At 37.8% G+C, this 18105-nt stretch overlaps 1 protein-coding gene across 7 annotated transcripts in view; it reads left to right on the top strand.

The window, feature by feature from the left end:
* SYNCRIP (synaptotagmin binding cytoplasmic RNA interacting protein) overlaps nucleotides 1-13507 on the top strand; it is a 34430-nt gene extending 20923 nt beyond the window's left edge. For 4 of the 7 annotated variants that reach the window (XM_021706825.1, XM_021706824.1, XM_008073720.1 and 1 more), the window contains 3 exons: nucleotides 875-1024; nucleotides 1355-1476; nucleotides 6416-7664. In XM_021706825.1, the coding sequence (XP_021562500.1) occupies nucleotides 875-1024; nucleotides 1355-1476; nucleotides 6416-7007 (864 nt within the window). In that variant the 3' untranslated portion in view covers nucleotides 7008-7664. Of the gene's footprint in view, nucleotides 1-874; nucleotides 1025-1354; nucleotides 1477-6415; nucleotides 7665-8882 lie in introns of those variants that run through there. The other 3 variants (XM_021706826.1, XM_008073721.1, XM_008073722.1) reach the window with 2 other exon arrangements.
* The last annotated feature ends 4598 nt before the right edge of the window (nucleotides 13508-18105 follow it).

Raw genomic sequence — 18105 nt, 5'->3', positions numbered from 1 at the left:
ATGAGTAAAGCTTCTATAAGGTGGGCTTGGTGACTCATGCCTGTAATCCCAGCACTTTGGGAGACTGAGGCAAGAGGGTTGCCTAGCTCAGGGGTTCGAGACGAGCCTAAGCAACATGGCGAGACCTCGTCTCTACAAAAAATCAACCGGGCATGGTAGTGCTTGCCTGTGGTTTCAGCTACTTGGAAGGAAGGCTTAGGCAGAAAGATCACACGAGCCCAGCAGGTCAAGGCTGTCATGGCCAAAAGCGTGCCACTGCCTCCAGGTTGCCTCCAGCCTGTGAGAGACAGAGTGAGACTCGGACTCAAAAAAACCAAACTACATCCATAAACATTCTTGGATCGGTTTTTATATGGATGTAAGTTTTCATCTCCTTTGGGGAAATAGTGGGATTGCTTGATTGTATGGTAAATGTGTTTAGTTTTGTAAGAAGCTTACCAAATTGTCCTTTCTAGGGGCTGTACCATTTTGCAGTCCCTCCAGCAATGAATGAGTGTTCTTTTGTTCCACATCCTTACCAATATTTGGTGTTAGTCCTGTTTTGGTTTTTGTCTGTTCTGATTGATGCGTAGTATTACCTCACTGTTGTTGTAACTTGCACTTCCCTAATGATGATGATGTTGGAACATCTTTTCATGAACTGCTTTGCCATCCATGTATCTTTGGTAAGGTGTCTGTTTCAGGTGTTTTGACCTGATGCAGCAATCATCCTTGGTGTTGACCCAAGATAGGCGAGAACCTAATTTTGTATATTTCTTGAATTCTAATGGGTTGTGATTCACATTAACTTTGCAGGGTGGGGTGATGGCATCTTGGAAATTGAGCTCTTTGGAAATAATACAGGGAGTTTTTGCTTTTTTGTTTTCAATTGCAGGTAAAAGTGCTGTTTGTTCGCAACCTTGCCAATACTGTAACAGAAGAGATTTTAGAAAAGGCATTTAGTCAGTTTGGGAAATTGGAGCGAGTGAAGAAACTAAAAGATTATGCATTCATCCATTTTGATGAGCGAGATGGTGCTGTCAAGGTAAATAAGGTGGACTTATCACAGACATGTGACTCCGACCAGCAGTTTTTGGTCGTCCTAGGATCTCGGCATTTTAAAAGTGGGAGGATAGTCAGAGGTCATGGAGTCCACTCAAGCTAATTTTGGCCTTAGTGATTAGGCACTTTTCTACGTAGTAAAAAAAAATAGAGTCGAAGAGCTGAATCTTTAAGTAAAATACTATTTTATCTCACTACCTAAATGGAATTTTTTGTTATCCTTCCAATGATCATGACAAATGATTTTGTAACATTAAATGAATCGTGATTTTTTCTGAAAATTGTTTTTATTGATCATTATCTATTTTTTAAGGCTATGGAAGAAATGAATGGCAAAGACTTGGAGGGAGAAAATATTGAAATTGTTTTTGCTAAGCCACCAGATCAGAAAAGGAAAGAAAGAAAAGCTCAGAGGCAAGCAGCAAAGAATCAAATGTAAGTGATGAAATGCCTTAATATGTTTGTTTAAAGGGCAGATAGTTTTTTTCCCCTGACGTAGAAAATACGAAATCTCCAATTATTATAAGCTGTTTCCTTTGTACCAGAATGGTTTCTTTACCAACATAGTGCCCTTTTTCACCCCAAAGATTTCACGTGCTTTGCATGTATTTTGAAAATGAAATAAGAGTTTAGTTAACATAATCAACACAATATTGAGAAAGGAAAAAAAATGTGTGATGAGTTGTATTAATTGGGGAGATTTTTTTTTTGCTTTTTATTTTTAATTTTTATTTTTGAGTCAGTGTCTGTTCCCAGACTGGAGTGCAGTGGTCCATGCAAGGTCACTGCAGCCAACCTCTACCTGCTAGGGCCTAGGTGATCTTTCACCTCAGTCTTCCAAGCAACTAGAACCACAGGTGTGCGTCAACATGTCCGGCTAATTTTTTGACTTACTGTAGAGATGAGGTCTTAGTTGCCCAGGCGTGTCTCAAACTCCTGGGCTCAGGCAGTCTTCTCGTCTCTGCCTCCCAAACTGCTGGGATTACGGCATGAGCCACTGTGCCTGGCGGGGGAGATGTTTTTAGAGAATCTATAAATGGGTATCTACTTGAGACAGTGAAGAAAACTTCTAGGTGGGTAAGAGTTGACGTTAGCACTTTAGAAAAATTAGCAGGGGCTGGGTGCAGTGGCTCATGCCTATAATCCCAGCAATTTGGGAGACTGAGATGGGAGGATTGGTTGTGGCCAGGAGTTGGAGACCAGCTTGGGCAACATAGCGAGAGACTCCTCCCCATCTCTACAAGAAATAAAAAAATTAGCTGAGTGTGGCGGCACCCCCAAGCTAAGGAAAGAGAATCACCTGAGCCCAGGTCAAGGCTGCGGTGAGCTGCAATGTGCTACTGCACTCCAACCTGGACAACAGAGTGAGACCTCTACTCAAAAAAAAAAAAAAAAAAAAATTTTTTTTGGCAGATGGTTTCTAAGGAGTACGGGGAGTAATTATTATTTGATGTAAGAACAATAGTCACTGTTAATAATTATTAAGGCCAGTTTTCTGTTCATTGCTTTGTATGAAATGCAAAAGAGGAGAGGGGCCGCTTCTTCATATTTGTTATTTGATAATCAGGAAAGTGATCCAAGTTTTAGTTTCTGCAGTTAATCGTGCAGTTGGAACACTGGCAAGTTCTGAGTCCCAATTTCTTCAATTCTAAAATGGGATCAGACTAAATAATGTAACAGGTCTTGTATTCGTGATCCAAGTGACCCAATCTTGTTCTGGGACTAAAAAAATGGGATTTATAGGTTTGATGGTAATGTAAAAGAAAAGGTGCTTTTTTTGTTTTGTTTTGTTTTTTTGAGTTGGAGTCTCACTGTGTTGCCCAGGCTGGAGTGCATGCAGTAGCACGGTGACGGCCACCGCAGCCTTGACCTACTGGGCTCAGGCAATCAATCCTTCTACCTCAGCGTTCCAAGTAGCTGAAACTACAGGCACGCGCCACCATGCCCGGCTAATATTTTGATTTATTGTAGGGATGAGGTCTCACCAGGTTGCGCAGGCTAGTCTAGAACCCATGGGCTCAGGCAATCCTCTCACCTCCGCCTCCCAAAGTGCTGGGATTATAGGCGTGAGCCATCACACCCGGCCAAGAGTTAGTTTTAATACGCTTATCAAACTCCTGGGTATACTGTATGCAGTATAAAATATTAATTTTTTTATATCTCTTTCAGAAAACAATTGATTATGGTTTTAAAGGAGCAGAATATAAATATAGGAGAATAGATAATGTGTTCATGGCAGTTTAGTTGATAGGTGGAGGGTAATGCTAAATAGACGGTGGAGAATATCAGTCTGTCCATTACTATTTGAAGAGAAATGCAAACTAAAAGAAATGGCTCCATGTGATACTTGCACTTGCTACAGCCATTAATTTATTTTTTAAAAAAATTTTAAGCAGCTGGGCTTGGTGGCTCAGCCTGTGTAATTCCAGCACTTTGGGAGGCTGAGGTGAGTGGATTGCCTGAGCCCGCGGGTTCGAGACCCGCCTGGGCAACTTGGTGAGACCTCTCTACAATAAATCAAAAATTAGCCGGGTGTGGTAGCGCGCGCCTGTAGTTCCACCTCCTTGGAAGGCTGAGGCGGAAGGATTGCCGGAGCCCAGCAGGTCAAGACTCCAGGCTGGGTGACAGAGTGAGACTCCAATTCAGAAAAAAAAAATTTTTTTTAAGCTATAAATACATATTCCTATTTAATCCTCGTTGCACCCCTGTGAGTTAGGTACTTGATCCCTCAGTTTGAGATAAGGAATGGAGGCTCAGAAGTTAACTTGCCAGTCATTCAAACAACTAGTAAGTAGCGGGGTTGGATTTGAATTAAGGTAATCTTGTTTTAGAGTTTTCACTCTTAACTACTATGCCAGGATTTCTTCTTCCTTGCGCTACTGACATTTTGGGTGGGGTAATTCCTGGTTGTGGTGGCTATCCTGTGCATTGTCGGAAGTTTAACAGCATTATTGATCTTTTCCCGCTACCACCTCCTTCCTCATTCAGGGCAACCTAAAATGTCCCCCTGGGAGGGGGTTGGTGGCAAAATTATCCTTGGTGAGAATCACTGCATAACAATTTAGAGACAGAAAAAGATGATCTATCAATCATTACGTTAAAACAATAAATTAGCACATTAAAAAAAAGTTCTAGGAATCTGGTGAACCAGAATAGCTTTTTTTTTTTTTTTGAGTTGGAGTCTCACTCTATCGCCCAGACTGGAGTGCAGTGGCTGCTCCTGGCCACCACAGCCTCGCCTGCTGGGCTTCAGCAACTCTTCCGAGTAGCCGGAATTACAGGCGCACGCTACCATGCCCGGCTGATTTTTGATTTATTGTAGAGATGAGGTCTTGCCAAGTTGCCCAGGCGGGTCTCGAACCCGTGGGCTCAGGCAATCCACTCACCTCAGCCTCCCAAAGGCGTGGGATGACAGGCTGAGCCACCAAGCCCTGCTTCTTGCTCTTCATTATGACTCCCAAACCATAGCCCACCTCTCCTCCTACAAAAGCCCCCTAATCTTTGAAGAGGAACAACAGATTCGAACACTAGCTTCTTCTCATTCCTGCCATCCATCAAACGCCTGGACCACGTCCTCATTCACTGATGACTCTAGCACCTGTTTCATAGTGTTTATTTGTACCTCTAGTGTTGAATAGCATTTTTACATGAGTCAGTTGGGACAAGGAAAAGCTGGGTCTTTATGAATTGAGTATAAAATAACAGGTATTGAATAAGCACTGGAAAGAGTAAATTATTTAAGGAAATGTCTATGTACATATTTTATGAGGTTATGGTGGACTTCAGATAAATGTAAGTTTTCCGTAACTATAAAATTGTACATTAGGAAATGTAAATTGAAATATTTTAAGAATGCTTAGTTCTTTTAGATGGTATAAAGCATATGCTGATTTTTATGATTACTCTCTAATCAGTGTTTTTGAAATTAAAGTTTTACATGGTAGGTTATAGTTTTAATTTTTCCCTCTTAATATGCAATAGGTATACATATTGTTTGGGGTTGATACTAAGTAATAGTGGTAATTTTCTAGTAACAAATATTTTATTTAAAAGGACAATAGCCCATTTTTAGTGGGTTGTTTTTTTCCTGAGTCGGAGTCTTACTTGTCACCCAGGCTAGAGTGCCATGGCACGATATTGGCTATCACAGCCTCACCCTGCTAGGCTCAGGCAATCCTTCCTTCCTCAGCCTTCCAAGTAGCTGGGACTACAGGTATGCACCATCATACTCAGCTAATTTTTTCATTTATTGTTGGGATGAGGTTTCGCCAAGTTACCTGAGCTGATCTTCAGCCCCTGGGGTAGTCAGGCATTCCTCATGCCTCCACTTCCCAGAGTGCTGGGATTATGGGCGTAAGTTATCGCTCCCAGCTTGAGTGGGATTTTATTAAAAGAGGATAGTTTGGTAGTCCTAAAATTAAACATTTTTCATGTTTATGTGTGCAGTGAAAATACCACCACGAGTTTTTTAGGAAGTGTTGCCTGTCAATTCTTGTTATAGATATTGTTGTGTTGTATGGTGCTATGCCATTTTCGTTTCACAGCCCTGTAGTTTTGGTGAGGTTTATTTTGGGGAATGTAGCGGATCTTATTAAGATTTTACTTAGGAACAGCACGATTCATTGTAAGAATGGGAAAACTTGGCCAGGTGTGGGGTGGCTCATGCTTTTAATCCCAGCACTTAAGGAACCCGAGGTGGAAGGATTGCTTCATCCCAGGAGTTCGAGACCAGCCTGGGCAACATAGTGAGACCTCGTCTCTACAATAAATTAAAAAAAAAATTAGCCAGCATGGTGGTGCACACCTATAGTCCCAGCTACGTGGGATGCTGGGTCAGAAAGGATCACCGGAGCCCAGGATATTGAGACTACAGTGAGCTGTATTCCTGCTTGGACAAGAGTGAGACTTTGACTCAGAAAAAGAAAAAAATAGGAAAACTTATTTTAAGGTCGTTATTCTGTTTTACTGTGGTAAATTTTGCTAACTTAACTCATTTTGGCCATTTGCTTGTCCTGCTTGTTGTTTTGATATTACAATAGTCTTTGAGTATAGAGGGATAGAATATTAGAGGAAATGCAATTCAAAGTGACAAATTTGACCACCAAGTAACTTGTAAAAATTTCTTGATGAGTTTGTCTTGATACCTGTAAAAGTAAGAATATATAAGGTTTGTAACTAGAGATTTATGATATTTTGGAATGTCTGTATTGACAATGATTCTCTGATCATTCTTACTATTAAGAATCACTTAAGGCAAATGATTCTGTATTAAAGTTATGTAAAATAAGTTCTAGATTGTTGCAAATATCTAAATGCCTGCTTTTAACCCAGTAATTTGATTTCAACTCTAATCTCTGTCTCATTTTTTTAATAGGTATGACGATTACTACTATTATGGTCCACCTCATATGCCCCCTCCAACAAGAGGTCGAGGGCGTGGAGGTAGAGGTGGTTATGGATATCCTCCAGATTATTATGGATATGAAGATTATTATGATTATTACGGCTATGATTACCATAACTATCGTGGTGGATATGAAGATCCATACTATGGTTATGAAGATTTCCAAGTCGGAGCTAGAGGAAGGGGTGGTAGAGGAGCAAGGGGTGCTGCTCCGTCCAGAGGTCGTGGGGCTGCGCCTCCCCGTGGGAGAGCCGGTTATTCACAGAGAGGAGGTCCTGGATCCGCAAGAGGCGTTCGCGGCGCGAGAGGAGGTGCCCAGCAACAAAGAGGCCGCGGGGTACGTGGTGCGCGGGGTGGCCGCGGTGGAAATGTAGGAGGAAAGCGCAAAGCTGATGGGTACAGCCAGCCAGATTCCAAGCGGCGCCAGACCAGTAATCAGAACTGGGGTTCCCAGCCCATTGCTCAGCAGCCGCTCCAAGGTGGTGATCATTCTGGTAACTGTGGTTACAGATCTGAAAACCAGGAGTTTTATCAGGATACTTTTGGGCAACAGTGGAAGTAGAGCCAGGAGGGCCTCGGTAAAATTGGAGACTGATAGGTTGGTCAGAAACCGATGGGCCCTAAGTCTGAACGGGTGCCGCTGTAATTCGTGACATCTGGCAAGATTTCCCTTTATGTATATATTTTAACAATCCGCTTGGACATGAACAAAGCCACACTTCTAACTGCTTCTGGCGAACTGATTTTATTTTACTTTTAATTCTTTTCAATAAAGGTATTCTTAGATGAAAGACATAGTTAATGAGTTTGCATTCGTGCTTGAGAAAATTTGGCTCAAGTCCATTTGGCTGTAGTGTATACAATGTTTCCAGTAGTGTTTAGATTTGGTGTCTTGAAAGATAGTTGATTAAAACTGAGTATGTCTTTAATATCTTGTATCAGAATAACTTTGTATGTTACCAACTTAAATTGCTAGAATAAGGTGAATTGATAACAAAACTGCTATTTTTAATTTAGAACTTTGACCTAATTTGGGTTTTCAAAACCATTTTGGCTACTTGTATTCTTTATGCTGTTGTTTATTTCAATAAAAAATTCACACCTAAATGTATACTTACTAAAATTGTGTTTACAATTCGTTTTTCACAAAATTTCCTGAAAATTTGGTTCAAATTGTATAGCATGTCAAGGCCAATTAAAGGGTTTTGTGCCTTGTTAATTCTTGTGTGGAATATGTCTGCACATTACACAACACTGATTTGTTGCAGTTTTCTGCTTCTGGTTTAAAGCGCTATTTTGCAACAGACGCCATGTTCCCATCAAAAATAATAGAGAGTACATTAGTAAGTTTAAGTTGGTAAGTATTTTAGAGCTCCTAATTGTCACGGATAAACTGTGTAACAAGGGCGATTGCAGGTAGTCTCAAGGGGATGCAGGCCACACTGACAAGCCACTTACAGCTGCCTAGAGTTTGTCTGAACTTTTAACCCGAAACTCAGATCGAGGAAGGATATGACCCCCTTGACTATTTTGTACACCATGTGACTAGAAAGCAGCAAAGAAACTCTAGTGTGAAAACAAAGGGGACTAGGATTGGGTGATCACTTGTGAGTTGAACTATTTGAAGTGTTGTGCTTCCCTAATTAAAAGAAAACAGCATTACAGTTAGTTGTGCGTAATCAGATATGGTGCCTGAAATAGAAGGTTTACTTCACAGATTGGTTTATATGAAGATCTAGTAGTTAGATTTTTGCTCTTTTGCATTTTAGCCTTGATTGGCCATATAGTTTATACTTGTAACAGTAATGATGGGAAAATACTAGAGTTTTGGGGGGTAAGCCCTAGGTCATCAGTGAAAAGACTTAAAAGCCATTCTGAACCTCTGTTTCCCCCTGCCCCCAAATTTAAAGATATTACACCTGACAGTAAAGCAACATGTGAAAAATACATGAGTTGGAAGACAGAATGATTTTTTTAAACTCATCAGTAAGTTTCAGATGTCAAGGTCAAAGAAATCTCAGATGTTTGCTTCAGCATATTTTGATTATTTTATGTCTCAGAAACTGGAATTTCTTGCAAGTGGGTGTCCTTAAATGTCTTAAGGTGTAACTTCCATTAGGTTTTCCATTAGCCTTTTTTTGTTTTTAAATAAAATCAGTTTGTGAACAAAATGGGGTTTTCAAACCTCAGTGCACCCCACCCCTCTGCCTCCCCACCTCCCCCGGGGGGCAAAAAGCAAAACAAAAACTTCAACTGAAAGCAAGTAAAAAACAAGCAAAAAGAAGTTAAGTTATTAAAGGCAACTTTGTTTTTGGTTAGACTTTATTTTAAGAATTACTTGTTAAAGCTTTCTTATTTTTAATGTTATCATTTTTGTATGTACACATCATTAATTTAAAATGACTTATCTAACTGATTCCTTTTGTTACCTGGCTAGCAGGGAAAAGGGGTCGAGGCCGGTCCTGACCTGTTACAATGAAGACTGACTTGCTATGTGGGATTACACCAGAAGCTTGCAGTGGAGTAATGGTAAGGAAATCAAGCAACCTTAAATATCTCGGCTGTATAGGAGCATATTCTATTGCAGAAGACCTTCCTATGAAGATCATGGAATCAAATACGGGACATTGAACTAATACTTGGACTTTGATATGAATTTCTTTAACAATTTTCTCTGCAGTGCAAGTTATTAAACTAAAGCTACTCTATTTTCCAAATGTGTTCCAACAGAAATCCTTCATAACTTCTAGCATGGTATCTTAATAAAGAATAAAGTTCTTCTCTAAAAAATCTGCTCTAAGTAGATTTTTCCCCTGTTTTTTTAAATTAAGGATCCCAGCAGTGGCATTTTGAAATATTCTCTTGAATTTGTGCATTTAAATTTTATTGCAGTGGTATAGATGAATGCCACTGTTGGTATCCTTAAATTTTATTTCTGCTCACCAAGGTTAATCATGATTGTCTATATCTTTTTTATAGTAATCACTTTTGAATTGTGTTCAGATATGCAGTTTCAGGTGTAATCATCAGAGCTGGTTAGTCAGGCATTCCAGATAGTGGTTCTTTTCAGAACCTTTTTAAAAGGGTTGGTTAACTACCTCAGTAGCAGAGGATTGAACTATACCCTGTCTGTACTGTACATAGAAAATCTTTGTAGATAAAAGCAAGGCTTGTTAAATATGATATGAGGGTAAGATTTAATATACCAAATGTAACATTCTTAGTTGCCTTTAGTTTCAGAGGCTTGTAAGACTTCCTCATGACCATCATAACAGGCCTTGCTTTTGTCGTATTTTGTGGCTGAAAAAGCAGCCTTGCTTCTTCAGATATTGTAGTTATTTGGATGTATAATAGTTTAGCAAGATGTTACTTTTGTAAGACATCAGATGTTCAAAAAAGTGCATCCGAACTTGTACTAAATACTGCAGTGTCCCTTTATAAAAAGTCAGACTAAAACTGACAATTGTACAGCGAAGCCTGACATTTGGATATTTTGAAGTTTTTTCATAAATCATAGAAATTAGTATATGGCTGTAGTTTAGCTTTTTAGGTAAAAGGTATGTTTCATTAGTGCATTTCTTACTGCTGATCACTGTAAACATGTGAATCAGCTTTCCATTTCTTATGCAGGTCATGATAACTTGTAGAGTAGAGTACAATCATTTGTGCTATGTTTTTAATTTTCTAAAGCACCTTGATGACAGTGAGTGTTCAGTGGTGAAGCATCCTCTATTGAATCACCCTCAAAAATTTTTTTGCCAAGTCCTAAGTTGATAGCTTAAAGTCAAAAGTGAAATTATAGTTTCATTAGGGCTTGGTATAAAGAAATCCCTTCTCCCCTTCCCCAAAGGGATACTGCAGTTTTATCACATACCCAATAGGCACCACGATGAAGATCAGAGCTTATACTTAATTAAGGTTTTATACACACCAGTTCCCCAGTAAATGCAAATTTAACAAGAAAATTAGACATGTCATATGTTCAAAATGCTCATGGCAAACAATCATTTTGCATTCCTGCAAATAAAATTGTTTTATACTGTAAGCTGGAGGCGAGTGTAACTTATTTTTGTAATAAAGTTTTTATTTTTTTTATGTGTCATTAATATAAATGTGTGTTAGTGTAGAAATCTTCTGGTTTAAAAACTTAGAATTGCACACATTTCAGTATGTTTATTTGTACTTACATAATTTTAGAATAGTGGTTGCCAATAGCCTGTATGTTTCACATTAATTGGTTTTTCTGTTATCTTAATAAATCATTTTAGTATGTTGTATGTCAGTTACTGGGATAGCTGGGACATAGAGTGTAATTTAAAATTTGTCAATAAGTATTCATTGGAATATATGTAAATGTGCCTTGCCGGTTATTGAAACTTACCTACAAAATGAGTATGGGGTGACAAAAATTAGTTCCTGGTGCTTAATGAAACTTTCTGCCACTGATTTTATATATTACCCCGTGCTTTTTTAAAGTACATCTCTCTCAAATCTTAGTGTAAGTTTGAGGGCTACACAAAACATTTACATTTCATTCTAACATAATGAATATAATAGGTTGTGGAAAGTGGGTAAATTAAATGTAGCCTTCAGTAAAACTGAATCTCAGTGTAATCTTTGGTGCTGGCATTTTCCAGTTCCAAGGAGCTAAATGATCCCATCTAAGAGGTCATTGCCATGCCTATTGGCACTTTACTGTCATACCATTTTTAAGGGACACTGTCAAGGTGTTTAAGTTAATTTTCAGAATTATTTGTTGGGATTTTAGGACAGGTTTGTTTGACTTAAAGTAAGAACTGCATTGTCAAAGTTGAAAGACGAACACTTTTGTGAGTTCACAAATGTGTTCTTAAGAAAACATTAAAATATGAAGCTATGGATTTTCAAGACTATTTGGCATTCTTAGTTTGGGGACTTGGGAGGGAAACTGATAAAGAAATTGTGAAGAATGGTTATACTTAAAGAAGGGTAATGTAAACAGTGGTGATGAAATATATACACACTCAAGTGAAATTACTTGACAGTGTTCATTTGAATGACTTTGAATTCAAGCCATTATAATTACTTTTAAAATTAAATATCATTTGCACTGTTCTGATAATGGGTGCAGTTTTTGAGCAATATAATCAGAGCTAAATATGCATGTAGTGATTAGTGATGTGAACAATTAAGTTCTGAGAAGAAATACTAACCGTGGTATTTTCAAACTTAAATTTCTGTAGTAAAATCAGTATCAAACTCTTAACCAGATCAAAGGAAAACAGGCAATGCATATAAACATACTTTTGAATGTTGTGTGGCCTATAAAGCAATAATGCAATTTATATGGAATGTCATGGGATATGAGAAATGGAAATGCAAAAATAACTAATCCTTTAGTAAAAATGTCAACATGTTAAAGGGGGAATGTTAACTAATGTAGGTTATTGCTATTTGTGATTTGTTTATGGGTTCTTGGCTTTGACAGCTTCAAAGAATGGACAGATGGTGACAAGTTAAAGAAATTTTGTATATACTGTCAAGGAAAGGGTCTTAAATTCAAGAGTCAAGTCCCTTCCTTGAGGTGAAAAATGTATCCTTAAAGCATTCTGATTGTTAAAAAGAAAAGTTACCTAACCAAGACAGACGCAAGATTTTGTTTCTGCAGACTACTTGGCAATCAAAAGTGATCATAAATTTAGTTTATCAGTTTTCAGAAAGTTACTTTGTGAGAAAATTGTGTTGTATGTATTCTCCCAAGCATGATTTTTGTGGAAGATTTTCAGCCCTTGTGATGGATGTTAAAAATGAAGGGGAAATTGATCGCAGAAAAGCTTTTGTACGCTCATGATTGCAATTGTAGCATCATGAGAAACTTTTCTACCAAATTTCTTCACATCTGACTTAAAATATAGACATTTCCTCATGATAAAATAGGAACAACATAGGAATGGATTGATGGGGTGATCTAATATTCAATTGTACATAAAAGACTTCTTAAATAATAAACAACAGGCTAGTAGATGGGCATAATTGACACATTCAGAGCAGCTGTTTTGATAAGCCACAAGCCACTGTTAATCAGAAACAACTAAAGATCACCATGTTATTACAGAGTACGATATGTGGTCTGTATTTTCTTTTTAAGGGGAGAAAATGCATTTAGGAGAGGAAGCTAACCCTAGAGTAAATGATTGCTCAGGTTCCTAAAACTTCCAAGAATACCCACCATGACTGCTTTTTCCCTAATTATGTATGCCATAACATGTTTATCTGACCATAAGAATTCAGTGGTGGGTGTAGAATTTATGAGTAAAAAACTTAAATGACAAAACATAAAAGAAACAGACTTGTGGAGATTGTGTTTTAAGGTGTAGTATTAATTACTCAGCAATCATACCACTCAATAGGGCATGCCACTACTTTTTCTGAAGATGCTAATTAATGAACCAGTGGTCACAGACATTTTTTAACTAGCAAATTAGTAGATAGACTTTTGTGGTCTGTCACTTTTTAAAAGTACTTAAGACTTAAATTCTATTAGCACCACAGTCTGCCTTCAGTAACAGAACTAAAATATTTTTCAGGACCAGAAACATTCAGTTGGAAAAACAATCTTTTTTGCCGATGCAAATCAGTATTATTACTAATGCTCTGGGTCAAAGATTAGGTTTTTAATGATATCAACAGTAGTCTGGTAAACGTTTAGAAGTCTGGCATTGAGAAACAAAAGCTTGTACCTGACTAGTATTTTTATTTAAAAAAATATTAGTTCTGTTAGCTTATTTAAATTGTCTTTTATTTATCCATAGAATTTATATTTATTTCATTCCTTTCATCTCACTGAATACTGTCTGCAGGCTCTTTGATTTGGATTAGATTGTGTGAAGTACTGTCTTTTGCCAAAAACCTCAAATTACCTGTTCTTTTCAACGTAGTGGGTTTGTGCTTGTTTGGAGATCAGTTCAAAAACTATCTGTACTATCTGTACTGCCTCTGATGTTAAGATTTTATGTATAGCATAAGGAAGCTAGCTCTGACTATATTTTCCTAAGAATAAAGACCTATTTTTGTAGCATGTCTTAGGATCTCCAGGAGTCCAAGAATTATTGTGGGTGTCCTCCATTTCATCATTTTTCACTTAACAGCTTTTAAGTAGACACATGGAATCTTTAAAGATCTATCGCCTTTTGATTATCCATACATTCAAAGTAAACTAGCCATTGGTAAAAACAAATTCCCCCAGATATCCCCAGTTGCAATCACATGACTGGAAGATATATAGAATAAATGTACTGGGCTGGTCTTCACTTAATTTCAGTTGTTGAGGGGGATATTCTTTGGTCACGTGCTTGCCATTTGATTTGATAAAGTTAGCATTGATTTGCAAAGAATGGGAGACTTGTAAATACATTTGTGGATTTTGGCTCACATCCCTTAGATTTTCCTTGGAGGTTGGGGGAGGAGTAGTTTTGGCCGCTTCGTCAGGACAAGACTTTAGGTGACATAGTGCAGGGTTTAGTTTCTATTTGGGATTATCAAAATTTATATTGATAAGTGAAAGCAAGTTTTCGTCATTTCAGAACAGTCAAAAGTTTGAATAAGACTTCTTTTGGGTATAGAAGCCCTAATAAACCATTTTGGAAATTAGTGTCTCCAAGTGTGTTTCAGCTTCCTAAAATGGGTGTCCAACACAATAAACTTGGAATCAGTTAAGGTTATTTTAGCATAATACGCTTTGATGGTTATCTGATTTTTTTTTTTTTACTTTATAAGTTTAAAACAAGTTCTAGAGGCAAGCTATAAAGGCTGTTATCTGTAATGCTTGTAAGTTGTCATTTCTTATTTTTTTTTAGGCTTTTAGTTGTATTCTAAAATGGAAATTCTTGTGACACAATGTCAATATGCTTTGGAGAGATTTTTAGAATTTCTGTGAAGGTGTTGGCATCTTATTTATGAGCTACAGCCAGTTTTTGCTTTTTCAGGGCAAAAGGGCAAAGGATTTAGTGTGAATAAACCATTACCGATTTAAGAATAAGTCAAGGACTTGTTGACAATAAAAATTTTGTAGATGCCACATGATAAAATAATGTTAACTTAGAGTGAAATGAAATTTGAAGGTCAAGGAATTGGCGTAACCTAAGTACTGCGTCATTGGAGCACAAAATTTCTAATGTGAGGAACATCTATATCACAACTAAAGAAAAACCCTATGCCATCATTTTTAGGAGAGTATCTTGAATGTGTCAGTGTTTCTGTTAACTGGTTGCTGCAATTGGGAGACTTAGGAGTTAGACCTCTAAAATTGGTTTAATTTGGATAATGTCATGAAAAATTAAAAAATATGTCCAAATTATGTTTCTTAGTTATATTTAATTGAAATGTGCCTAGAGGACTACTAGAAAACAACAGATAAAAGGTCGTCTGTAAAAATTGCAAAATACACTTTAGTTTTATTCTACACATGTATGTGATACGGTGTAATTTTGGCAAATGTGGTTCTGTGTTCTTCCTTTGCTTTTTTCCTTGAAATAGTAAAAATTCACACACTTGCAGAAATTAAATTCTTAGGAATTCTTCAACATTATTTCGACAGGTGCAGCTCCCAAAAGGAATTTATCCATAGAAATACACAGAAATAAAAGATGAAAAGCATGTATTCTAACATGGCATCATATAATAAGTCCTACTTGATCTCTTGGTTTCCTGAAGATCCACTTAGCATTTAGGAGAGCATCAACAAACTTAGGGGCACAGCAAGCAGCTATTGTAGTTACTCGGTTTTTTTGTTTTTGGGGTTTTTTAAATTTATTTTTTTGCTTATCCCTGCTTAGCGTCTGTCTTGATCAGTCTGTTTAAATTAGTACTACATCTTATGGTCATTAAATTTCTCTGATTTCACTTACCTCCTTTTAGAATGGAAGCTCCTTGAGGGCAGGGACATCTATACTGGTGTTAGATGGGCATTTGCAGACACTCTTTAAAATACTGAGTTTGGTGGAAGTTTAGTTATTTATCAAAGCAGGCTTAATTATGACATAAGAACTTGGAAAAGGGAATCAAATATTTTGAATCACCTAATTTTAACATGGAAAGCTTTTGAAACTGACCATGTTATGCTAATGCAAAATGAGCCCAAAATGCTGACTTTTTAATTAAGATGAAGATTCACATTTAAATTGTCAATCTGACATTTAAAAAACAATATTGTCTTGAAATTGAGGGAACAGTTGGTCTTGGGATTTATAGACTTCTTTATGTTATTTTTAGCAGTTAAAACAACCCTGTGTGGCAGTAATTTTACATTTTCGTTATTTGAAATTAGAGGAAAAGGGTGTTGTTCATAAGTCATTTTTAGCAATGGACTTCAAGAAATGAAGCCCATCAGTTTTCCTTTATGCTGATGTGCAGTCCTGTGCTGCTGGATTATCAACCTGCAAACCGAACTCCCTGTTTCTTATGAGGAAGGGATACTTGAAGATTGACTGTTTTGCTGATGAAGAGAGCATGGTTGGTTTGGAGTCTGTTGAGGGGTGTGTGTGTGTATGTGTGTGTCACTCTGTCGCATGGTTGGTTTGAAGTCTGTTGAGGGTGTGTGTGTGTCTGTGTCTGTCGCCCAGGCTAGAGTGCAGTGGTGCACTCAGCGGCACCCCAGCACGGAACTTGCTGGGCTCTGGCCATCCTTCCACCTCAGCCTTCCAAATAACTGGATCTACAGGCGTGTGTTACCACACTTGGCCAATATTTTATTTATTGCAGAGACGAGGTCTCGCCAAATTGCCCAGACTGGTCTCGAACCAGCGGGCTCAGGCAGTCCACTCGCCTTGGCCTCCCAAAGTGCTGGGATTTCACGCTGAGCCACTGAGCCTGGCCCTATGAAGTTTTTATAAAGTTTTTTTAACACAGCGGTTTGAAGATGAGAGGATAAGTGATGCCTGAGAAAAAGTATGAAGCCTAGAGAGCTAAAAATCAAGTTTCAAGATCTGCTATCCAAGAGCAATCTGTTTTGCTGGTTTTTTTTCCTTTTTGAGTTAGTCTCACTGTTGACTGGGCTGCAGTGCAGTGGCATACTCATGGCCACCGTAGCCTCTCCTTGCCGGGCTCAGGTGATCCTTCTGCTTCAGCATTGCAAGCAGCAGAAACGACAGGCGTCACCTGGCTAATTATTTTGATTTACTGTGGAGACAAGGTCTTGTCAAGTTACCCAGGCTGGTCTTGAGCCCCTGGACTCAGGCAGTCCTCTTGCCTCAGCCTCTCCAAAGTGCTGGGATCACAGGTGTGATCCACCATTGCCTGGCTTGCGTAACTTAAAAATTAACCTAGAGAAATGGCTACACCAGTATGAATAGCCTTCTATTTACATGTGAATTGGTAGGTGGATGAAATTCAACAATCTGAAAAGCGAGACTGAATTTCAGGCATTGTTTCACCACAATATATGTACCTCCTAATTTCAGTAGTGATAGTTATTAGTAGAATGGCTATGTATTTTTAGGTGGTGTTTTTAACTTGAATGTACTTTAAACAATGTAGAAAGACCTGTCTGCTCATATTCCAGTACACTCCCAGATACTACCTCTTAGTTCTTACGGTGGTTATCTTTTTCATCTCTTTAATTACTAAATTTAAGCATTTCTTTGCTCATTGTGAATAATTTAGTTCATGCTAATCTTATTCTCCTTTGCCCAAACTTTAAAAATACCACTCATTACCTTTATCATTTGAAATACACCTAAGCCTCTACTTAAATCAATTTTAGAATATCTTTGTTTCTCACCATATAAGGTAAGGAACAGTACACTCAATACTTAGTTTTCTTTTCCTTTATTTTCCAACTGCTGTCAGCTGTGTTTTCTGTTGTCCAGCTTTTACCACTTTATAACTGATATTATACCTTACCTCTAGACTGAAATTAGTAAAAACGGCATTTATAATTCATCACTGTACCTTTTTATACTTTATAGGAAATGTTAACTTTTTCAGTGCATGTATTGGCTTTAAATTTCATCAGCACAACAGTTTGTGCTTACATTTTGTATGCATTGTCTTGCTCACTTGAATGCTAGAGATTTTTAAAGTTCTATAGGATGCACTGATATTTCCACATTGTTTTTATGCTTATTTTCTCAGATGCCTGGTAATTATGGTAATTATTCATATTTATGAACAAAGGATATTGAGAAAAGTAGTTGGGTGTTAACTGAACTTGTCTCCTGTGATGGCTTACTGCAGTGCTGTGTCTGTGAGAAAATTAGGGCTAACAGGCTTTATTTTTAGCTTTCTTCGGAGCAGGGAAGCAAGTAGGGGTAGGGTACCCTCTTCAGTATCAAATATCCCAATGGCAGGAGCTCTGACACCTCCCAGGTTATTCACTTTGAGAAAGAAGGTAGATTCTAAAAGCAGTTTAAAACTCCCTTGGATTTCTTCCCCTTGCACTCCTGTATACCAGGAGGGTCTTGCCTTTTTTTTCCCCCTGCTTATTCCGCTCATGGAAAATGCTTCTGTTCTTTGTAGCCCTGTGAATGCAAAATTAATATGAGCCTCGTTTCTTCATCTTTTCTATGAAGGAATATGTATCTTTTGTACTTTTGTGCAATTTATTACAAAAGGTGCTAGTTTTTAAGTAGAATTGGTAATAAAATACAATAATATGGTGCATACTATCCTCGATTTATTGTGAG

This window comes from Carlito syrichta, unplaced genomic scaffold, assembly GCF_000164805.1.
Source record: "Carlito syrichta isolate Samal-C Ts95f unplaced genomic scaffold, Tarsius_syrichta-2.0.1 Scaffold316036, whole genome shotgun sequence".
Taxonomy (NCBI): Eukaryota; Metazoa; Chordata; class Mammalia; order Primates; family Tarsiidae; genus Carlito; species Carlito syrichta.
The sequence above is the reverse complement of the archived record's forward strand: the minus strand, read 5'-3'. Positions and strand labels throughout refer to the sequence as shown.